The sequence below is a fragment of the Zea mays genome, chromosome 7, assembly GCF_902167145.1.
Source record: "Zea mays cultivar B73 chromosome 7, Zm-B73-REFERENCE-NAM-5.0, whole genome shotgun sequence".
NCBI classification, from domain to species: domain Eukaryota; kingdom Viridiplantae; phylum Streptophyta; class Magnoliopsida; order Poales; family Poaceae; genus Zea; species Zea mays.
The window spans coordinates 138,171,510-138,195,776 of NC_050102.1; the positions used below are offsets into that span (position 1 = coordinate 138,171,510).

The 24,267-nt window shown below is 52.4% G+C and overlaps 2 protein-coding genes across 2 annotated transcripts; both read right to left on the minus strand.

Moving 5' to 3' along the window:
- Positions 1-6,761: 6,761 nt before the first annotated feature.
- Positions 6,762-7,383, minus strand: LOC100276139 (uncharacterized). Its single transcript, NM_001149999.1, has one exon. The coding sequence runs from the start codon at positions 7,329-7,331 to the stop codon at positions 6,984-6,986; it is 348 nt and encodes a 115-aa protein (NP_001143471.1). The 5' UTR covers positions 7,332-7,383; the 3' UTR covers positions 6,762-6,983.
- Positions 7,384-9,036: 1,653 nt separating this feature from the next.
- On the minus strand, positions 9,037-11,159 carry LOC100282589 (polygalacturonase). Its single transcript, NM_001155497.2, has 3 exons — positions 10,470-11,159; positions 9,831-10,162; positions 9,037-9,748 (listed from the first exon to the last, which is right to left on the minus strand). The coding sequence occupies exons 1-3, from the start codon at positions 11,021-11,023 to the stop codon at positions 9,261-9,263; spliced, it is 1,374 nt and encodes a 457-aa protein (NP_001148969.1). The 5' UTR covers positions 11,024-11,159; the 3' UTR covers positions 9,037-9,260.
- Between the last annotated feature and the right edge of the window lie 13,108 nt (positions 11,160-24,267).

Genomic DNA, 24,267 nt, shown 5'->3' on the forward strand with positions numbered 1-24,267 from the left:
TAGGGTCTGTTTGTTTCTCTTCTAGATAACTAGATTATATAAGTTGCATTATGGTGGAAGGATAGAAGGGTAAAATATTACTTTGGGGCTATAAATAAGCTGAAATAAGATATCATTGGATAGCTTATTGAGTCCTGTTGTAACCCACAAGCACATTATATTTGGTAGTAAATAAGAAACTGTAAAAAAAACTAGGTGAGGCCACCCTCTTGCATTGTTACAATTTATGTAAAAAAGCTACTGCATTTGTCGTTTGTTTGTTTTAGCTTCGGATTATATACGTAAACGATAAAAGTATAATTCAAACAACCCTTATTGATCTTCACGTGGGGAACCTGCTGGTATGTTTTTTTCCTAGCTCATAATAAGACCTATTCGACTTATATCATGTGGTAAATATGTTCACCTGTCCTAGAAATTTGATGTGCTTAGAAAAGCAAGAAAGAAAACGAAGGGGTTTTGATAGACGGTTAGGATTTTTTTTTTTTAGGAGTTCCAGTTGCCTCACCAAACTTCCCCCACGCGCTTCTGTCCGTTAACTAGCACAAGATATTGAGATAGTGAAACTGAAACATGTCATGACGAGGAACCAGCTTTTGAACAAAAAGCTTCATTCCGATCCAAAGGGGAGAGAGAATCTAGCCTCTTTGCTTTCTTCTAGAAGAAGGCGTTAACAGACGTCGGAACTCGGAAGCCCATGTCCAGGCTCCCAAAAGAGTGGCGCGCGCACTCGGGATCCGCAGCGACTGGTAGAGAGGCTGTCGGTGGTGGCAGCGCCATGGCCGGTTCGCCGTCACAGGATCGGATTAGGCGCCTTAATCACGAGCGCATATTACCGTTCTTCCCAGTTTATTTATCATAACCCGCGCGACGGAGCTGCCGGTGCTCATAGCAGACTGTTAAGGTTATAGCAGTCTGCCGGTGCTCATAGCAGACTGTTAACCCGCGCGACGGAGCTGCCGCGCATATTACTGTTAATTGACAATTACTCAATTATATTTAAATACCGTGGATACATCTCAATGTGTTAGGAGTTCCACCTATGTTTTTGGAGAAATTTCATGGTAACTGTAACACAGCTCATAGCAGACTGTTAAGGCTATATATAGGGAACGTAGGGGAAAAAAAACTGTCTCCAAACATTGTGTCTGAACTCTGCAGTTGTCCATGAAGAAACGGAGAGAGCAACAAACAGATCCGCCGACGACTCTTTCGCTGGTCGTACTAGCTCCAGGTTCCGGTAGGGTATGACAGGCCATGGAAAGGGACTAGTCCATGCCAGATAGAGATAAGCAGGAGGTGGTTGCCTACCATTAGCATGCATTAAACAGCTTTGCTGGCCATCCTACACAAGTGTACCCGCATCCGCACATCCAGCGCGCCGTCCACACCACGCCACACTAGTTTTACGCTGCGTGACAGGATAGAACCACAGTCCACAGCGAAGAGCCAAGGCATGTCCCATGGCTACGACGACCCCATGCCCCTTCAACGCTGGCTGCAACTGTGTAACCGCGTGCAGAGGACATCAGCCACACTGCCACAGCAAAGCGTACTAGATCTACGGCAACGGCAACCCAGTCATCTTTTGTTTGGAGTCATCATCATCAGATGAGATGCAGATGCCGGAGAAAGAAGAAAAGCGAGCAGCAGCTCGTTTGCTTAAAGGTAGACCGTGCAGTTGAGTGGTAGATTACTGACAGGCCCAACTTTGCATCAGTGAAAGCCAGACATGGCAAGCGGAGTAGAGAATGGAAGCCCTGGTCTGGTCAAAAGTACAGGAAAGACACGACGTAGCTTTGGATCTACGCAAAAGCGAGCGTATGTACTCATCTGCAGGTTACACTATGCATACATCCTACCAGAAAAAGACTGTACATGGATGTGTGATGAACAAGCTGTTCAGTGCTACTCCCTCCGCCACCCACCCTCCCACACACAAAAAATTACAATTATTGTTTTTCGAGAAGATAAATAATCTGAACTTTGACTAAAATTATTCAAAATAAACATTATTAGATTAATTAATAAACATATTTAAAGATATAAATATTAATACGACTCACTATAAATTTGATTAAATTTAAGTTTATTTGACTGAGATGAATTTCATAGTTGCACTATTTTTTTTACACCAAGAGTGTACTCTTCAATTCTAGAATACAGTCTACAGAAGCCAGCTTTACTCTCGGCGACAGGAACGCATGGCTGCATATAGTAAAGAGAAAAGGTTGTTTACGAATCTAGGATTGAGAATATGCTTTCTGTTGCTGGTCATGGTAGTTCAAGCATGAAGATTACAAGAATGGAGGTAAAATTCCCATTTAAAAACTCGATGCATCTGTAGTAGCATGAGGGTTATAGAATACACCCTACCCAAAAAGAACTCGTACTTAGATGCATCTAATTAGGAAAAAGAAAAGCAAAACGCGGCTAGTGATGAACAAGCTCCAGCAGTGATGATGCCTATCTACAAACAGATCCCACGCTCCACAAAAGGTCATGTTTACAGTTAGCAACGGAAATACATCGCCAGGGGGACTATTCCGGTTGATTTGGTGACAAGGGGATCCCGAGAGGATTAGAGGGGATTGAGGGGGAAATAAACTAATTTCCCCCTCAATCCCCTCCAATCCTCCCGGGATCCCGGGTCACCAAATCAGCCCGCAGAATTCAAATCTCAGAGCATCCGTGTCGGTTGGCATGATGGATGAACATTAAGTTGCAGAGGATTTCACTGCCGAATTGATTTGAAAGCAAACCCCGTGACCATGCTTCAAGTACCAGATTTAAAAATTAGAGACCAAACACGACAGGCAAGCATCATTACCCTACCATACGGCCTGTCTGCATAAGTAGGCAGTTTTTTTCTTTCTAGCCAGCTAATCACCTAGCGTTTGGCCAAGGCAGCATGTGCGTGTTGGTGCAGAAAACTCGTGATGGAGGTGCCCTAATAATCTAAACATTGCTCACGAGGATAACATTACGACAACCAACACAACCGACGATACTCGGGATAAATGACTGCACCGTTTGGGTCACGCAGTCAACAAGACGATATGCCACATTTCCCCTACCCCACCCACAAATTGTACATGTAAATATCACATCTTTGCACAGAACGCAGCATCTAGGATTAACTATCAATATGCACCTCACTTTTGTAAACTTATCAAACTTGATTGAAATCCGGTTTGCAAAAAAAAAAAAAAAAAAAAAAAAAAAACTGACCCAGGCGATTATAGGCAGCCAGGGTGCATGTGCTCCCGCTTCAGCGTATAGGACTGTAAAAAAAACTGGACCTAGCAAGAACTGAGTGGCATTTTAGTTAGGAATAGACACCCAAATTTGCCTCCATAAGTACTTCAACTTAGGGCTTGTTCGGTTAGCTCTCAATCCATGTAGATAGAGTGAGATTGGGTGGGTTTAAATCCCAAGCAAGTCAAACTTGTTCTTAATTTTTCCCAATCTCATCCAATCCATGTGTAACGGGATTAACCGAACAAGGCCTTAGATGGTGTAGGTGTACAGTTACGCCCTCAACCAGCTACGGTAGGTTTAGTTCCTAGGAACTGCAGGCACAAGCAGATGCATATCGAAGAAGAACTTGTATGCTCAACAAGCATAACATCAGTTGAAGCTTCGTGCTAAGTTTGTACATTAAAAAGTAATAAATTCCACAGAAAATATGATATCCAAAACAGGCTAGGAAACTTCCAACTGCATGGTTTTACCTCTAACAGTGTTATTCAGGATGTTCACTCCGGATTAAAGCTAGCTGTTCGGACTGCTCAAGCTGCAATCCATAGAGGCAAAACACTAGCTGGTACAGATTAAAGTCAAGCGAACATGCTAAGTTGTCACTATATGTTTGACATTACTAAAACTTCAGCCAAGTCAAATGATCTTACAAAATAAAACCTTTATCACCAGAACATAATTCGAGAACTCTTAACATGCTTTAACAGACAAGCGGGGAGTACTAAACTCAAATCTTCACATTGCTTGTCACACTATTAAGGCTGATTGGTCGGAAAAATAGGCTGAGACTAACTAAATAAGATTGGAAGAAATCTATAAGGCAAGTGGCCAAGTGCTATAAGTCACTTTAGCCCAAGTTTCAGATTTCTTTGAATTTCTATAGAAATTAGCCATCCATACTTAATGAGTCACTTGACCCGTAACCCATTGCATATGCTAGTTGTCAATCATATATACATTATACGAGCACCCTTAAAAACAATGACAAGGATCATTTGTGGGTTTTAAACAAAGACAAGCTCATTTCTTATGTCCCTTGAAGTAGAATCATTTGCTGATTAAGGTACATGAACCCAGAAGTGTTCAAGTTCAACTGTTCAAGGTTGCTCAACTTGTCTGCCTATCACACTTAACTGCAGAAGCACTCACCAGGTGGCTGCTAAGTTGTTATCCATCATTAGGCGCAGAATGGTAATTTTGCAACCATCAATGCTAGCTTAGCCACAGTAATCACTCAAACTAAGTTCTAGCATGCTTGATATGTTAACTCGTCAACTTTTTTGGTATATTTTTTCTCAAACGCATATGAATTTTTGGTATATGAAACATAGACAGTAATTTGAGTATTTAGAAACACTGATTCCCAGTATTCATGTCTAGAATTGCTTGTGTATGGAGATGGTAAGATGACAAAGCACAACTACACCAAACTTTGCAGAAAATAATAAAAAGGGGCCTCCTTAGCATATGACTAGTAAGCATGCGTGAAAAGCTTACCAAGTTTTGTGTAGAGCAACTGACCCCAAAAGCCTTAAGTATATTTGTGACTGTGAAAGTGAACTTCCACCAGTAGTCCATGTACTATGGCTCGGATCCTTTGCCAATTTAAAAGTCAACATATTATCTTATTTTTAAGACGTCTAAGCAATCCATGATCGTTTCTACCAGAAACCATCAAATTCAGTACAAAGAAATAGGCAACAATTTATCCTTCATCGTAGCATCAATTCAAGCGTACAACATGCCTATTTGACCATAGCATTCATAGCAACACTACTGAAGCAGCATTCCACATGCTTTACATTGACTTGGCTTCTTATCCCTATTTATTAATGGCTTCTTATCTCTTTTTATTAAATGATAAAACAGGCTCAGCTAACATAGAAGCTAATAGTTACACCTAATAGCAATCCAAATATTAGTCCTGCATCTTCTATATGATTATACCCACAGCTCAGCACATTTACACATTATGGGCTATCTTCTTCTAACGTTTTCAATCTAACTTCTCCAAGTAACATATTTACTGAGAGACACCTGAGGCTCTGGCAGTGTGGCTCTCATACACCATAAGAATCTTTCACAACAGAGTTATCAGTAGAATAGACAGAAGATAATCCTAAGTTCCTAACTGTTTCCATGTAGTACAATTACAACCAAAGGATGAAGTGGATGGATGCAAAACATTTTTAAAATGTTAGGCAATATGGCATTCGTGAACATCATCAGTTAAGTTAAAAAACGAAATAGAAATATTTTATCTACTAATGACCAAAATCTGGGATCCCCCCCCCCCCCACACACACAGCAATTGGTTCTTCTAATGACATGTATCTACAATTCGGTCGATTACAGTTGGCCTTTCAAAAATTCTCAATTGGTTCCCATGAAATGTGTATGTACAATTTATGCAGTAGCTTTTGATCTTCTTCCACTGAAGATTTCTAAACATCAACACATGCCACATGTATGAAGATAGGCAAGTTGAAATAAGACTATGAACAAAAATAGAACCAGGATGTGATCCTTCCGATCCTTAATTAGTGCCTTGGTTCTTTCTATGCCATAGTATTGTAATATGTTACTAATCAGTCATTTCTTGCTGCTTTGTGCCTTTGTCTCTAATTCTTTTATCAGAAAATTCAAATCTCATGGTTAACATGGCTTGTTCTTGTTGTGTCATCTTTCCCACCCATTTCCTGTTAAATTTGTCTAACTCCTGATTGGGTAAGGCCGTAAGGGCAATGTGGGTATGGACAAATTGGATAAGGGTGGAAGCATGGAATCGATGTTCAAATAAGGGTGGATACTATAGTGTGGTACCATAGCTCATGAGCCCAGTTTAGCAAAGAGTTGGTTTAGAAAATAGAATTGGTTTGTTAGAAAAGGAGAGTCCAAATCTATAAGGATTCCTTCTCTAGTTTGTTCGATGGCGAAGTCCTCTAAGGACTATAAATATATCGGCAATGTAACTATTTTAAGGTATGAAAGACAATTATCTTGCTTGGCCCAAGGGCCATCTTTAACGCCTCTTTCTCGTTCGTCTACTCCTTGTGTGTGACTATGGCTCTTGTGCGCCGCTTGGGGTATACGCCCTGCCATCAATCTCCTATCCATATAACTTACACTGCCACAATATGCATTACCATCTATCATTTTAAAACTAATTTATTAGATTGGCTGTGTATGGCCATGGACATCCGACCTGTGCCTGTGGTGTGTGTGTGTGCACCTATAGAAACATGTGTGCCGCCTATCCCAAATGGATGAAAACGAGCTTTCTGATTGGCTGATTAGGCCTGGTCATACTCATACATGTGTCAGACACATAGCAGTGCTCCTGATTTATCTATGCAATATGCCTACTGAGAAATGTGGAAAATACCTGAGGCTCTCAAACAATGTAAGAAACATTTCACGACAGAGCTATCTGCGGAAGTGATAAACAAGTAAAATCCTAAATTGTGCTCATGCGGTAGTACAACGGAAGGATAAGATGATAATACAACAGTCAAACATTTCAAAATATTCAGAATATTCAGGACATTCGCCATCATCACCGGGCAAATTTCAAAACAGAACAGAAAAAACAGCAGCATAGTGTTCAGCTCGTGTTCCATCAATACCAGAAGTCCAGAACATTCAGGACCGCACATTGTGGCCATCTTATTGGAACCAAATCAGAGGCAGCCGAGAGTTCGAGAGGACCTGAGACGCGCGGATCACTCGGCCTGGGTGTCGGCAGCGGCGAGCTCCTGCTGCTGGAGGCGCTCGAGCGCCTTCTGGTGCGCCCACGTCTCGATTGTAAGGTCGGGCTTCGCGTTGAGGCCGACGCCGAGGATGACGACGGTGAGGAAGGAGGTCACGTAGCAGGGCAGCTCCCAATCCTCCCACTTGCGAGATTCCCCCGGAGGCGGCGGCGGCCGGTTGAAGAGGTACCCCTTGGGGCGCTCCTCGTGACCTGGGGTCGTCCACCGCCCGGCCCCCTCGCCGCCGCCGCCGCGAACGCGCGCTGCCCCGCGCAGCCGTGCCCGCAGCATACCATTAACCGCCGACGACATCGCCCGCATCGGTGCGCGTCGAGATCGGAGAGGGGGGAAGAATTCGTCGATTTGGGTGCTTGTCGAGGACTCGAGGTTCGTTGCGCTGTGGAGACTGGCTGCGAGTTGGCCGGAGCCTGGAGGCGCTGAAAATGGGCTGGGCTTGGTTTGGGAGCGCTGGGCTGGGCTTAGCAGAAACTGCAGTTATTTTATGAGCTATTTTATGAGCTAGAATTGGTCTTTACGATTTGCTTGGATCTTGTAAGTAGCTTTCTCCTTCTCAAAAAGGAAAAAACATTTCCCCTTTTCCCATTGAAATGGATTCCTTCTTTCCTTTTCCTTTTGCATTGACTTTTCTTTTCAAAATCATATATTCGGTTTCGTTCATAGTTTTTCTATACACTATACTAATACAAAGAGACAATTCCTTATTTGACACTAGTAAAGTTCTTGGTTCATTTCTTGACCTTTAAAATATAAATCTTCTATATTTAACACTGTATGTAAATTTAGTTCACTACATTATATTAACTTTTATGTGAAAAATATGAGTTTACTCCTATTTAATATTATCCCAATAATTATCAGTGACAAATTTGGTCATTTTTATGGCTCCCACCTATCCACTTTAATCTATCGTGGTCTTTTGTGATCATTGTTGTCTGGTGATAATCCTTAGTATATTGACTTTGTGAAGGGCACATCTGAGTGTCCAATTTTTTATGTCTAATCTTGGTTCTCTTCGTTATTTTCTTGGGATCGAGGTCTCCTCCACGCCTGAAGGCTTCTATCTATCTCAAAAAGTACATTCAGAGGCTTCATGATTATGCTTCTCTTACTAACCACCATACCTTTGAGACTCCCATGGAGCTTAATATTTATCTTAGTGCCACTGATAGTGAGCCTCTTATTGATCCTATCCTATCCGCTATCGTCACATGGTTTGAAGTCTTGTTTATCTTTGGTGTCACTAATATTTATGTTTTTATGTTTCTTGTTCTTGGCATATTCTTAGTCAATTTTGCGGCCTCCACTCTGCTCGACTATAGTCACCTTTGTGAGAAGGTCCAGTTAGTGATACAGATCATTAATTTACATTTTAAACACCTCAATAGCGCAGCCAGATATGACATCATGAATCTCTGGCATATACCTGAATAAAATGGTTAAAAATAACAAACAGGAATGAACCTACAGAACTTCTCCATAATTCTAATTGCAAGTTCGCGTACAGCAATGTCATGAGTTGATGTAATTATAAATCTGAGTCACTAACGTGAGAAGGTCCAGTTAGTGATACAGATCATTAATTTACATTTTAAACACCTCAATAGCGCGGCCAGATATGACATGATGAATCTCTGGCATATACCTGAATGAAATGGTTAAAAGTAACAAATAGGAATGAGCCTACAGAACTTCTCCATAATTCTAATTGCAAGTTCGCATAGCACTTTGAACATATGACCAAGTGTAGAACTCCTTTCCTCACACCACAAAAAGCATGATCCTTAGAACTGGATTATTCAGAACATTTGAATTTAGACAATATTAGACAGTCAAACAAATATCATGTACTCCCCTCCGTCCCGAAATATAGTTTTTTAACCCATTTTTTCTATCCACATTCATTCAAATGATACTAAATATAGACATACATGCAAACTGCATTCATATGTTACTTAATGAATATAAAATTAGTCTAAAACGAATTATATTTTGTAATGGAGGGAGTACATTATTGCAGCAGAATCATTATAAAATCACAAAGCAAACCACATTTGAACAATCAAACATACGAATTCAGATTTATAAAATTATTATAGCAAACCACACCAGTCCCTGCAGAAGCTTAAATGCTGTTGGGATTGCTTATTATTAACACATTTCAATATTTCACAAAAGAATCACCCCTTTATTCTGATAGATACACACGTAATACAACTGTGCCACTTAAATCTACTGAACATCCACTGACTGCCAGTCATGGAAAGACAGATTATCGATGGTTGATGGCCGGAAGAGGATAGGGTTAACATTCCAGCCCTTCAGGCTTCCTCTCGCCCATCTCATCCTCACGTTGTCAATCTCCAGACCGGAGATATGCTCCAGCATCATGCCACCAGTCTTGTGCTTCACCATCTCCTGGCACCCAGGCCTGTAATCATAGAGCCCTCCCGTGTAGTTTGTCCAACGCTTGTAGGTAAGGTCTATGTTCTTGAATTTCAGGTTGCGGAGCAGCCCATGCTTAGATCCAGCCAGAAAAACTCCATTTTCTGATACCGATGAGATGTTGATGAATCTTATGTCTGAAATGGCGCCTTCTTTTGAATCTGGGTGCCTTGGGCAAGTTGTGATATAGATTGGTTCGGCTCTTCCCCACCATAAAGGATGGTAGTACCTGGTCCTCATTTTAATGTTTGAAAACACCACATCATTCACATTCCCTGTAAAAGGTAAACTGTTAGTGTGTCATTCACATTCAACAGATATTTGCTTTACTGACAATCGTAGGTTGCAGGTTAGTACCTCCATCCCGGATCTGCATCCCAAGTCCTCGATGTGAATCAACTATTGTAATGTTGTCAAAAACCAGTCTTTTGAAGTCGAAGAAGCTTGCACTTCCAAACTTGATAGCACAAGATTTAGTCCGCATCCAACAGTTTGTTGCCGTCAAGTTATAAACTGGTCCAGTTGTCGACTTTGGGCTTATAGCATCGTCTCCGGTGTCTATGTGGCAATCAGTTATGACAGTGTTGTTAGAATCCTCAATGTCAATGCCATCATTGTTGGGAGTTTTAAAATCTCCAAATATCGACACATTGTGGATGACTGTGTTGTCACATCTGACAAGGTGAAGACTGCGAGCAATGCAAGTGTAGAGCCTGTTAATTTTGCCAAAGTACACTGACAAATAAACACTGTCTACTTCTGATCATCATATGTCCTAATAAGTAGGAAAACATATCAGGACAAGTTATTTCACACAACCGCAAGAACAAAAATGGTAGAGAGAAAAGGTTGTTGATTCTAGCATCGTTGGAATGGAATAATCAGGCAGGTTTGTTTGTTCCTGTCTACAACTATGGTTTTAGTAGTGAAAATAGCAGCCATCAATTTTTTTTCCCTGAATCGATCGATGAAGTTGATGAAGCAAGGAATGCTTACCACCAGTAGGCGGGCTGGTTGAGTGTGATGTCGTGGATCCTAACATCCTTAGAGTCAATGAAGCCAACAAGCCGCGGCCGGCACTCATCGCCCAGGCAATCGCCGGTGGCATTCCAGCTCACCATGACGTTCTTCACCTCGCTGGGCCTGACAACAAATGCCCCGCCCTGGCCGTTGATCTCGCCTCCCCCCGTGATGCCGGCGCCCGTGGTGTTCTCGGCCAGAACGACGTACCACCGGCGCGACTCGGGCGGGTAGTCCGCCTGCCTGGTCCCGCCCAGAAGCCGCGCTCCGGGGGGCACCTCCAGCACCACCCGCGAGCGGAGTTGGACGGTCGCTGTCAGGTAGTTGCCCGGCGCCGGGAGAAGAACGCGGCCCCCGCCCGCCGCCGCGCAGGCGTCTACAGCGGCCTGAATCGCCGCCGTGTCGTAGCGGAACCCATCGCCCGCCGCACCATAGTCGGCCACCGAAAAGATGCGGCTCGACCGTGTGCCCGCGACCACTACTACTAGCAGCAGCAAAGGCGCGGCCGCGAGCTGAATCGGCGAAGTCATCGTGGCTGTTCTGTTCTCCTCCAAGGCTAAGTCTCAAACTGACCAACGAGAATCTTTGCGAGACGATTGTGTAGAAAAATCGCACGGACACGGATGACGGGAGACTCTAGACTCTTTTCCTCATTTCTCTTCAATTGTTTCCAACGCTAAACAATTTAGGGTTTTATTATTAGTTGCCTGCATATGACCTTGTAGAATATAGATCTTGTTTGAATATATTATAAGGGGACATATCTGGTGCACATGGAACATTGGTGCACATGGTGTACATATTAAATCATCACCACTCATTTTAGATCTAACGTCTCTAGTTGTTTGGTACATTTTATTATCAACCATTGTCTCTCTTCCTAACGCTGCTAATTAGGAATTCATTATCAACCATTGCCCGTGCAATTGTCAAATGTGAAGAAACCCTTTGCCAGAAGACTACAGAACGGAGCCGCACGTGACCGAAGAAGGACACTGAGATCATGCTCATCACCATCCCCGATCGATTAATCAAAGAAAGGAATAGAATGTGTGGGGGATGCGCCAGTCCCATCCCGTCCGCTCGTCTCATCCGCGGCATGAGCAACTGAGCAAGGTCCGTACAGAGGTGGAGAGTTTTCTTAATCCCGTTGCCTCTGGCGACATCGTGTGCTAACATGCCGCTGCTCGCCCGGGGAGGCGCACGGGCTCTCGATCTGATCTCGCATGTGCCCCCCATGCTGTCCTTCCTTGCCGCTGAGGTACAAATAATTCAGATGTTTCTTTTTTTATCATATCTGAGTCCGAATTTGTTTAGAGGAGTATCTTTGATATCATAGGTGTATCTGTATACTTAAACCGTATTTATAACATCATCATCAATATTATGTCAATAGGGACCCGATACCCGTTAAACCGTGGGGAATTCCCCTATTAGAGTACGAGTATGAGACAAAAATTGTCCCCATACGTATGGATATGGGACAAAATCTCCACTCATTGGGTAAACGGGTATGGGTTTGAGAAGCAATAATCTGAACCCGATTACTCATGGGTATTTCATACGTGTACACCTGTCATGTTTGTATGAATGAGTTGAGGCCGAGCCGGCCACCAAGCCCAGCACGACAGCGCACCAGACCCTAGGTCCTAGCCCAACAAGGCAACTAGCAGACTAGAAAAAACAAAACCCTAAAATAATCAGCCATACACTACGCCGACTGCTAGGAGCCTAGGACGACCGTGACGACCATGGATTCTCAAGCGCCAACGAATTTGGATAGTGACCAAGGAATGTAAGAAGACTCCATTTCTTCATTTCTTCTATTGGTCCTGAAGTACTGATTTCTTTTTTTATGGATGGATGAATGGATCATGGTTCATAGATGACTACTTGCCGATGTGGTGATGTATGAAATCTGGATAGTTTGTACTAGCTGTTAGTACTGTCGGGGACCATAATTAGGGGTACCCTCAAAGCTCCTAATTCTCAGCTGGTAACCCCCATCAGCATAAAGCTGCAAAGGCCTGATGGGTGCGATTAAGTCAGGGATCAGCCCATTCGAGGGACTCGATCACGCCTCGCCCGAGCCTAGCCTCGGACAAGGGCAGCCGACCCCGGAGGATTTCCGTCTCGCCCGAGGCCCCCCTCCAGCGGTGAACATATCTCTGGCTCGCCCGAGGCCCTGCCTTCGCTAAGAAGCAACCCTGACCAAATCGCCGCACCGACCGACCAAATCGCAGAAGCATTTAATGCAAAGGTGGCCTGACACCTTTATCCTGACGCGCGCCCCCAGCCGGCAGAGCCGAAGTGACCGCCGTCACTTCGCCGCTCCACTAACCGGCCTGACAGAAGGACAGCGCCGCCTGCGCCACTCCAACTGCGGTGCCACTTGACAGAGTGAGACTGACAGGCAGTCAGGCCCTGCCGAAGGCACCATAGGAAGCTCCGCTTCGCCCGACCCAGGGCTCGGACTCGGGCTAAGTCCCGGAAGACCGCGAACTCCGCTCCGCCCGACCCAGGGCTCGGACACGGGCTAAGTCCCGGAAGACGACGAACTCCGCTCCGCCCGACCCAGGGCTCGGACTCGGGCTAAGTCCCGGAAGACGGCGAACTCCGCTCCGCCCGACCCAGGGCTCGGACTTGGGCTCAGCCCTAGAAGACGACGAACTCCGCCTCGCCCGACCCAGGGCTCGGACTCGAGCTAAGTCCCGGAAGACGACGAACTCCGCTCCGCCCGACCCAGGGCTCAGACTTGGGCTCAGCCATAGAAGACGACGAACTCCGCCTCGCCCGACCCAGGGGCTCGGACTCGACCTCGGCCACAGAAGACAGACTCGACCTCGGCTTCGGAGGAGCTTCCACATCGCCCAACCTAGGGCGCAGACCAGCCACGTCAACAGGAGGCGCCATCATCACCCTACCCCGAGCTGACTCGGGCCGCAGGGAACAAGACCGGCGTCCCATCTGGCTCGCTCCGCCAGATAGGCAATGATGGCGCCCTGCATACTCTGTGACGACGGCGGCTCTCAGCCTCCTTACGGAAGCAAGAGGACGTCAGCAAGGACTCAACCACTCCGACAGCTGTCCCTCCGCCAGGCTCCATCGCTCCTCCGACGGCCACGACATCACACCAGCTGGGTGCCAAGATCTCTCCAGCTGCCACAACGGCATGTACTTAGGGCGCTAGCTCTCCCCCGCTAGACACGTAGCACTCTGCTACACCCCCATTGTACACCTGGATCCTCTCCTTACGCCTATAAAAGGAAGGACCAGGGCCCTCTTAGAGAGGGTTGGCCGCGCGGGGACGAGGACGAGACACGCGCTCGCTTGAAGCCGCTCGCTCCCTCTCCCGCGTGGACGCTTGTAACCCCCTACTGCAAGCGCACCCGACCTGGGCGCGGGACGAACACGAAGGCCGCGGGATTCCCACCTCTCTCACGCCGGTCTCCGGCCACCTCACTTCCCCCCTTCGCGCTCGGCCTCACGCTCGACCCATCTGGGCTGGGGCACGCGGCGACATTCACTCGTCGGCCTAGGGATCCCCCGGTCTCGAAACGCCGACAGTTGGCGCGCCAGGTAGGGGCCTGCTGCGTGTTGACGAACAGCTTCCCGTCAAGCTCCAGATGGGCAGTCTGCAGCAACCTCTCCAACCCGGGATGGTATTCCATTTCGGGAGCCTTGAGTTCATGTCCCTCGACGGCAGCTACGACATGATACTCCTTCCACCGCCGCGCGACAACGACAATGGCGGCCGACAGCCTGCCCGCCGGCGACGGAATCGACGACGTCTTCCCCGCGTGGTGGAAGAACAACATTCGAGCTCACCCCATCCTCTCCCCCGCCGACGGAGGAGGAGGCGGGGCAACCAAGGCCAAGCAGGAGGCAGCGCCTCGTCGGCTGTCGAGCGAGTCGACAGCGCCGGCACCCCAACGGGGGCGCACCGGGTATCGACTTCGCGCTTGAGACGAAGACGAGCGCCGTCTCCCCGCGACACGCCAATCTCGAGCAAGCGGACGACGCCGGCACGCTCGCGAAAAGCTTGCTGGACGTCACCCTTGTACCTGAGACGACGGTGCAGTCAGTCCCCGACATGACTTTATCGCCGCTCGTCGACCAAGAGAGGCGAGTCCAAACCCTCTGGGGTTTCGTATGCGGTCACCTTGGGACCGGCTGACGGACGTCTCGACCTACGGGCCCTCTGGGTCCGAGGAAGACGACGAGCCCAGCATCTGTTGGGATTTCTCTGGACTTGGCAACCCCAGTGCCATGCGGGACTTCATGACCGCATGCGACTACTGCCTTTCCGACTGTTCCGACAGTAGCCGTAGCCTCGGCGACGAGGACTGCGGCCCAAGTCGCGAATGCTTCCACGTCGATCTAGGGAGTCCCTCCGAAGGCAACCATCTCGGCATGCCGGAGGACGGTGATCTCCCTAGGCCGGTGCCTCGCGTTGACATCCCACGGGAGCTAGCTGTGGTCCCCGTTCAAGCGGGGGGCCATGACCCACAGCTCGAGCCAATCCGCGGGGTGCAGGCCAGGCTCGACGAGGGAGCAGGAGCGCTTGAGCCGATCCGTCGGGACGTCGGGCAGGCATGGGCGGGCCAACCCCCGGCCGGAGAAATACGTCATCTACCCCAGGGCTTCCAGCACCGCGTCGCTGACGACGTTAGGGTCAGGCCACCACCCGCATCTAGTGGGATCGGCCAGAACCTGGCTGCAGCAGCGATGCTCCTCCGCGCGATGCCGGAGCCATCAACCACCAAGGGGCGGCGAATCCAGGAGGAGCTCAAGAATCTCTTGGAAGGCGCCGCGGTCCGATGGGCCGAGAGCTCTGCCTCCCGAAGGCAGGGGTACCCCTCGGAACCTCATGCCGCGACTTCCCGATTCATGCGGGAAGCCTCGGTCTACACCGGACGCACGCGCAACACCGCGCCTGCGGCCCCGGGTCGCCTCGACAACGAGCACCATCACCGCGACCGTCGGGCTCACCTCGATGAGAGGGTGCGCCGAGGCTACCACCCCAGGCGTGGGGGACGCTACGACAGCGGGGAGGATCGGAGTCCCTCGCTCGAGCCACCCGGTCCGCAGGCCTTCAGCCGAGCTATACGACGGGCGCCGTTCCCGACCCGGTTCCGACCCCCGACTACTATCACGAAGTACTCGGGGGAGACGAGGCCAGAACTGTGGCTCGCGGACTACCGTCTGGCCTGCCAACTGGGTGGAACGGACGATGACAACCTCATCATCCGCAACCTCCCCCTGTTCCTCTCCGACACCACTCGCGCCTGGTTGGAGCACCTGCCTCCGGGGCAGATCTCCAACTGGGACGACCTAGTCCAAGCTTTCGCTGGCAATTTCCAAGGCACGTACATGCGCCCCGGGAATTCCTAGGACCTTCGAAGCTGCCGACAGCAGCCGGGAGAGTCTCTCCGGGACTACATCCGGCGATTCTCGAAGCAGCGCACCGAGCTGCCCAACATCACCGACTCGGATGTCATCGGCGCGTTCCTCGCTGGCACCACCTGCCGCGACCTGGTGAGCAAGCTGGGTCGCAAAACCCCCACCAGGGCGAGCGAGCTGATGGACATCGCCACCAAGTTCGCCTCCGGCCAAGAGGCGGTCGAGGCTATCTTCCGGAAGGACAAGCAGCCCCAGGGCCGCCCTTCGGAAGATGCCCCCGAGGCGTCAACTCAGCGCGGCGCCAAGAAGAAGGGCAAGAAGAAGTCGCAAGCGAAACGCGACGCCGCCGACGCGGACCTTGTCGCTGCCGCCGAGTACAAGAACCCTCGAAAGCCCCCCGGAGGTGCCAAACACTTCGACAAGATGCTCAAGGGGCCGTGCCCCTATCACCAGGGGCCCGTCAAGCACACCCTTGAGGAGTGCGTCATGCTTCGGCGCCACTTCCATAGGGCCGGGCCACCCGCGGAGGGTGGCAAGGCCCGCGACGACGACAAGAAGGAAGATCACCAGGCAGGAGAGTTCCCCGAGGTCCGTGACTGCTTCATGATCTATGGTGGGCAGGCGGCGAACGCCTCGGCTCGGCACCGCAAGCAAGAGCGCCGGGAGGTCTGTTCGGTGAAGGTGGCGGCGCCAGTCTACCTAGACTGGTCCGACAAGCCCATCACCTTCGACCGAGCCGATCACCCCGACCATGTGCCGAGCCCGGGGAAATACCCGCTCGTCGTCGACCCCGTCATCAGCGACGTCAGGCTCACCAAGGTCCTCATGGACGGAGGCAGCAGCCTCAACATCATCTACGCCGAGACCCTTGGGCTCCTGCGTGTCGATCTGTCCTCCGTTCGAGCAGGCGCTGCGCCCTTCCATGGGATCATTCCCGGGAAGCGCGTCCAGCCCCTCGGACAATTCGACCTTCCCGTCTGCTTCGGAACACCCTCCAACTTCCGAAGGGAGACCCTGACGTTCGAGGTGGTCGGGTTCCGAGGAACCTACCACGCGGTACTGGGAAGACCATGCTACGCGAAGTTCATGGCCGTCCCCAACTACACCTACCTGAAGCTCAAGATGTCGGGCCCCAACGGGGTCATCACCGTCGGCCCCACGTACAAACACGCGTTCGAATGCGACGTGGAGTGCGTGGAATACGCCGAGGCCCTCGCCGAGTCCGAGGCCCTCATCGCCGACCTGGAGAGCCTCTCGAAGGAGGTGCCAGACGTGAAGCGTCATGCCGGCAACTTTGAGCCAGCGGAGACGGTTTAGTCCGTCCCCCTCGACCCCAGCGGCGACGCCTCCAAGCAGATTCGGATCGGCTCCGGGCTCGATCCCAAATAGGAAGCAGTGCTTGTCGACTTTCTCCGCGCGAACGCCGACGTCTTCGCGTGGAGTCCCTCGGACATGCCCGGCATACCGAGGGATGTCGCCGAGCACTCGCTGGACATCCGAGCTGGAGCCCGACCCGTCAAGCAGCCTCTGCGCCGATTCGACGAGGAGAAGCGCAGAGCCATAGGCGAGGAGATCCACAAGCTAATGGCGACAGGGTTCATCAAAGAGGTATTCCATCCCGAATGGCTTGCCAACCCTGTGCTTGTGAGAAAGAAAGGGGGGGAAATGGCGGATGTGTGTAGACTACACTGGTCTCAACAAAGCATGTCCGAAGGTTCCCTACCCTCTGCCTCGCATCGACCAAATCGTGGATTCCACTGCTGGGTGCGAAACCCTGTCTTTCCTCGATGCCTACTCGGGGTATCACCAAATCAGGATGAAAGAGTCCGACCAGCTCGCGACTTCTTTCATCACACCCTTCGGCATGTACTGCTATGTCACCATGCCGTTCGGCTTGAGGAATGCGGGCGCGACGTACCAGCGGTGCATGAAGCATGTGTTCGGCGAACACATTGGCCGCACGGTCGAGGCCTACGTCGATGACATCGTAGTCAAGACGAGGAAAGCCTCCGACCTCCTTTCCGACCTTGAAGTGACATTATGATGTCTCAAGGCGAAGGGCGTCAAGCTCAATCCCGAAAAGTGTGTTTTTGGGGTGCCCCAAGGCATGCTCTTGGGGTTCATCGTCTCCGAGCGGGACATCGAAGCCAACCCAGAGAAGATCGCAGCCATCACCAGCATGGGGCCCATCAAGGACTTGAAAGGCGTACAGAGGGTCATGGGATGTCTCGCGGCTCTGAGCCGCTTCATCTCACGCCTCGGCGAAAGAGGTCTACCTCTGTACCGCCTCTTGAGGAAGGCCGAGTGCTTCACTTGGACCCCTGAGGCCGAGGAAGCCCTCGGGAACCTGAAGGCGCTCCTCACAAAGGCGCCTATCTTGGTGCCCCCAGATGCCGGAGAAGCCCTCTTGGTCTACGTCGTCGCGACCACTCAGGTGGTTAGCGCCGCGATTGTGGTCGAGAGGCAAGAAGAGGGGCATGCATTGCCCGTTCAGAGGCCAGTTTACTTCGTCAGCGAGGTACTGTCCGAAACCAAGATTCGCTACCCACAAATTCAGAAGCTGTTGTATGCGGTGATCCTGACACGGCGGAAGTTGCGACACTACTTCGAGTCTCATCCGGTAACTGTGGTGTCATCCTTCCCCCTGAGGGAGATCATCCAGTGCCGAGAGGCCTCGGGTAGGATTGCAAAGTGGGCGGTGGAAATCATGGGCGAGACAATCTCGTTCGCCCCTCGGAAGGCTATCAAGTCCCAGGTCTTGGCGGACTTCGTGGCCGAATGGGTCGACACCCAGCTACCGACGGCTCCGATCCAACCGGAGCTCTGGACCATGTTTTTCGACGGGTCGTTGATGAAGACGGGAGCCGGCGCAGGCCTACTCTTCATCTCGCCCCTCGGGAAGCACCTACGCTACGTGCTGCGCCTCCATTTCCCGGCATCCAACAATGTGGCTGAGTATGAGGCTCTGGTCAATGGGTTGCGGATCGCCATCGAGCTAGGGGTCCGACGCCTCGACGCTCGCGGTGACTCGCAGCTCGTCATCGACCAAGTCATGAAGAACTCCCACTGTCGCGACCTGAAGATGGAGGCCTACTGCGATGAGGTTCGGCGCCTGGAAGACAAGTTCTACGGGCTCGAGCTCAACCACATCGCTTGGCGCTACAACGAGACTGTGGATGAGCTGGCTAAAATAGCCTCGGGGCGAACAACGGTTCCTCCGGACGTCTTCTCCCGAGATCTGCGTCAGCCCTCCGTCAAGATCGACGACATGCCCGAGCCTGAGGCACCCTCGGCCCAGCCCGAGGTACCCTCGGCACAGTCCGAGGCGCCCTCGGCTCTGCCCGAGGCACCCTTGGCCTAGCCCGAGGTACCCTCGGCACAGTCCGAGGCACCCTCGGCTCAGCTCGAGGCACCCTCGGCCCCCGAGGGCGAGACGCTACATGTTGGGGGGGAGCGAAGTGGGGTCACGCCTGATCAAAGCTGACAGACCCCGTACCTGCAATATCTCCACCGAGGAGAGCTACCCTCCGACCGAGCCGAAGCTCGGCGGCTGGCGCGGCGTGCCAAGTTGTTCGTCTTGCTGGGCGATGAGAAGGAGCTCTACCACCGCAGCCCCTCTAGCATCCTCCAGCGATGCATCTCCATCGCCGAAGGTCAGGAACTCCTGCGAGAGATACACTCGGGGGCTTGCGGCCATCACGCAGCGCCCCGAGCCCTTGTCGGGAATGCTTTCCGACAAGGCTTCTACTGGCCGACGGCGGTGGCCGACGCCACTAGAATTGTCCGCACCTACGAAGGGTGTCAGTTCTACGCAAGGCAGACCCACCTGCCCGCTCAGGCTCTGCAGACGATACCCATCACTTGGCCTTTTGCTGTGTGGGGTCTGGATCTCGTTGGCCCCTTGCAGAAGGCACCCGGGGGCTACACGCACCTGCTGGTCGCCATCGACAAATTCTCCAAGTGGATCGAGGTCCGACCCCTAAACAGCATCAGGTTCGAATAGGCGGTGGCGTTCTTCACCAACATCATCCATCGCTTTGGGGTCCCGAACTCCATCATCACCGACAACGGCACCCAGTTCACCGGCAGAAAGTTCCTGGACTTCTGCGGGGATCACCACATCCGGGTGGACTGGGCCGTCGTGGCTCACCCCATGTCAAATGGGCAAGTAGAGCGTGCCAACGGCATGATTCTGCAAGGGCTCAAGCCTTGGATCTACAAAGACCTCAACAAGTTCGGCAAGCGATGGATGAAGGAACTCCCCTCGGTGGTCTGGAGCCTGAGGACAACGCCGAGCCGAGCCACGGGCTTCACGCCGTTCTTCCTAGTCTACGGGGCCGAGGCCGTCTTGCCCATAGACCTGGAATACGGCTCCCCGAGGACGAGGGCCTACACCGACCAAAGCAACCAAGCTAGCCGAGAAGACTCGCTGGACCAGCTGGAGGAGGCTCGGGACAAGGCCTTATTACACTCGGCACCGTACCAGCAGTCCCTGCGACGCTACCACGCCCGAGGGGTCCGGTCCCGAGACCTCCAGGTGGGCGACCTGGTGCTCTGGCTGCGACAAGACGCCCGAGGGCGGCACAAGCTCACGCCCCCCTGGGAGGGGCCGTTCGTCATCGCCAAAGTTCTGAAGCCCGGAACATACAAGCTGGCCAACAATCAAGGCGAGGTCTACAGCAACGCTTGGAACATCCAACAGCTACGTCGCTTCTACCCTTAAGATGTTTTCAAGTTGTTCATATACCTCGCACCCACGCAAAGTTTAGTCATCAAGGAAGGGTCGGCCTCGCCTCGGCAAAGCCCGACCCTCCCTCGGGGGCTAAAAGGGGGGGAACCCCCTCTGCGTCGAAATTTTCCTCGAAAAAAGATCTTTTCTGCCAGAATGTCTTTCGTGCTTTTTGACTACTTCGAAAGTGGATCCTGAAAACGACGAAGTACACGTAAGCAGCCAAGGCTGACCGAGCCGAGGGACTCCTACGCCTCTGGGATACAGATACCTCACTCATCACCTTCTGCGATAAGTAACTCACGTTCGGATAAGTGATCCCGCGGGCCGAACAAGTCTTCATGTTCGGAAGCTCTTCTGCCGAAGCGATCCTTCGAGCCTTCTCGACTGCGTCGGTGACAGAGCCCCATGGATGGGTAAGAGTGCGCGTAAGCGGCAAGGCCGACCGAGCCGAGGGACTCCTACGCCTCCGGGATACGGATACCTCACTCATCACCTTCCGCGAGAAGCAACTCTCGCTCGCACAAACATCCCTGTTACCGACAAAAAAGTCCAGATACTCGAAACAAGAGGAAAAGAGACGCAGCTTTACAACACAGCGAGGGTGTGTTTTGGCCTCGGCGGTCGCAGGAAACACACGCTACAAGACAATCCGATCCTGCAGGCTCGGGTATTGACGCTGGAAGGGGGCAGCAGCACCCTCGGCATCAACGACACCTTCGGCGAGGTCCGACCTAGCCTTGGACGGCGACGCGGTCCGAGGATCTCCACTCTAAAGGACGACGTCATCGCCACGCCCGGGCAATCGCTGCCAGGGTCTTCTCCGGGAATCAGGCCCGAGCAGGCGGCTCGGCCGGTCACCCTGGGGCCTTGGCCAGCCGTCCTCCAAGGACGTCAGCCCGATCCGAGGCCTCAGCTGGTCAATTCCGGCGTCGGTCCCGCTAATGGATGACCCGGCCAGGCTCCGGCCAACCAGGTTTTCTTTTTGAGCCAACTCTGCCTCTGTTCATGCTGACACCGCTACCCCTGGCCTCGGCTCATCGAAGAGCGGCCGAGGGGTCCCTTTAACTGAGCAAGAGAAGCCTCGGGCAACAAGGCCGACCGAGCCGAGGGACTCCTACGCCTCCGGGATACGGATACCTCACTCGTCACCTTTACACGGGGCGACTCACGCTTGGTGAAGCGGTTCAGACAACCAACAGGCGAGTCTTAGTGCTCGAAAATGAGGAAAAACACGGCTCCGTGCCGAAAATACATACATGTTCAGGCCTCGACAACCACAATGAACAAAAACACTGGCATTCAAAGTGCCATTACAAACGGAACTCCGGTTCCACCTCTGCAGGTACGAACAACCCCACTCGATGGGGGGGGCCTGCGGAGCAACAGAAGACCAACGAACGGCGCGCCGTCGCCCGCTCCAGCAGCGGCGACGACGACGACTTCTGCTCCGGGGGGCCGAACAGCGGCAGCGCTGACCTCAGGGCGGATGCTGCTGCCAAGAGGCCCCCGCCCATGCCCAAACTCGTGAGGCAAGGACGGGCAGAAGGCCGTAGAGTTGGAGGTCGGTCCGTGGGCGGCCCTGGCCATCTCGTCGGCGGAAGAACCTCTTCCAGCTGCCGTGGCAGACGTCGGCGCCGGGAGCGGCTCCGAAGCCACTCGCGTCCGAGAGCCAGGCACGCTGCAGCTGCCGGCGCCACGGACGACGACCGCCCTTTCCCTCCGATCACTGAGGGAAGGAGCGGGCCACCGCCCACGCAGGGGCCGACCCCGACTCGGCACACTCCCCTCCTCAGCCCTGGTGATGAAAATCCTTGAGGCTGAGGGAGGGGCAGAGGCCGCAGCCCGGTTCGCTTTCCCCCGCCATCAAACTGGAGGTCACCATCTTGGGTGACCGCTAGCGGAGGGGTGCAACCGGGCTGCATGATGAAAATCCTTGAAGCCGAACGATGGCTGAAAGGTACCAACTCCCACGAAGTTGCGTTCCTCCAACGACGAGGCGGAAAGACGGCGGATATCCCCCATCCGGGGGCTTGGAAGGTGGAAAGACACGATGCGTAAGGGAGCGCGAAGACATGGTCGCCTTCCAAGGGGGTCACCCCCCTTTTAAAGGCGGCTCTCCCTACTTGCGTCCCCAGCCGTCATGGGCTGAGTCTTCTCCAACACACTCCAAGGTCCTCCCCTACGGCGCGGGGGCTGGGTCCCACACGTCATGCAAGCCGGCTCAGAGCAGAAGAAGCCAAACCGCCGTGCGCGGTGCGTACAACCGCCCAGCGGTTACAAGCGACTCTCCACTTTTGCCCAGACCAACGGGCGAAAGGGGCGGGCAACCATGCAGGCGGCATGCAACCGTGCCAAGTGGGCGCACTTCTCCGACTCCCAACACGCCCAGCATGGAGGCCCAGGCCCACGCGTCATGCAACCGGCGCGCTGAATGCTTCGTGCATGCAACAGCACCACCACTTGCGCCACTACCGCGCCTCCTCGACTGCGGAACCAATACCGCGACTCGAGGCGACCCAGCGCACGACCCAGCAGCGCCAGCCTGGCGCGGCGGTCAATGCGGCCAAAAATGGGCCGGTAGTAATGGCGGTGGCAGGCGGGCAGGAGCAGCGGCCACGTCGTCAGCCGAGCTCACGTCCCGTCCGGGGGCAGCGAGAGAACCCTCTCTCACGGCGTGAAGACAACGCGCCCGTGATCCGTTCCTCGAACGGCTCGCACACGCGCAACGACCGCCCCGCCAACCACTCGCCCCGTCACATTAACTCCGCGGCGGGACAGGCGGCACCTCTGGCAGGAGAAGCGGGCGACGCTTCGCCTTCGCCAAAATGACCGCGTCAGAAAAGGTACGCCGCGTCGTTCGATTTCGTATCCTTTTCCTTTTTTCCTCTTTCTCTCTCTTGCAACAGGGACCGGGAAAGGGGGATACCCCGAAAAGGATCCTTCCCCGTGAAGGAACCAGGCTCCGAGCCTCCCTATTGATCAGAGGTTCGAAGGCTGGCCCCTCGGAAGGGTTCGACAGCCGCCTCAGATCGCGTGGGCTCTACACCCACTACTGGTCAGAGGTTCGAAGGCCGGCCCCTCGGAAGGGTTCCACGACCGCCTCAGGCTACTCGGGCTCCACGCCCATTACAGATCAGGGGTTCGAAGGCTGGCCCCCGAAGGGTTCACAGCCGCCTCAGACGCCGAGCGAGGGATGACCATGGGTACGTTCGATACATAACCGAGGCTCGGGCTGCGCTCCCGAGGTACCCTAGGACATTTCCGAGACCAGTGGGAACGATCTTGTAACGGAATCCCATCGGAGGGAGGCATCGAGCCCTCGGAGCCCGTCACCAGGGGACCGGGTCCGGCAAATCACCCGCAGGTACTTTTGGGCGTGCCTCTGGGCCCCTAGCCGACCCCCAACGAACGGGGCACGGACGTCCACTCGGATTACCCGCTCGCAGCTCACCGGAGACACCATGTTCGGCGCCCATCGAGGGCAACATGGCGCTTTCCCCCCTCCTCCTTGCGGAAAGGCGACGCAGGGGCATATGTAAAAAAGTCGAGTCTGTCCCTGATCGTCCTCTCGCCCTGTGTAGAGGCTCGGGGGCTGCTCTTGCAAACCCGGCTCCGGCCGAACCGTTGACAGCGTCAACA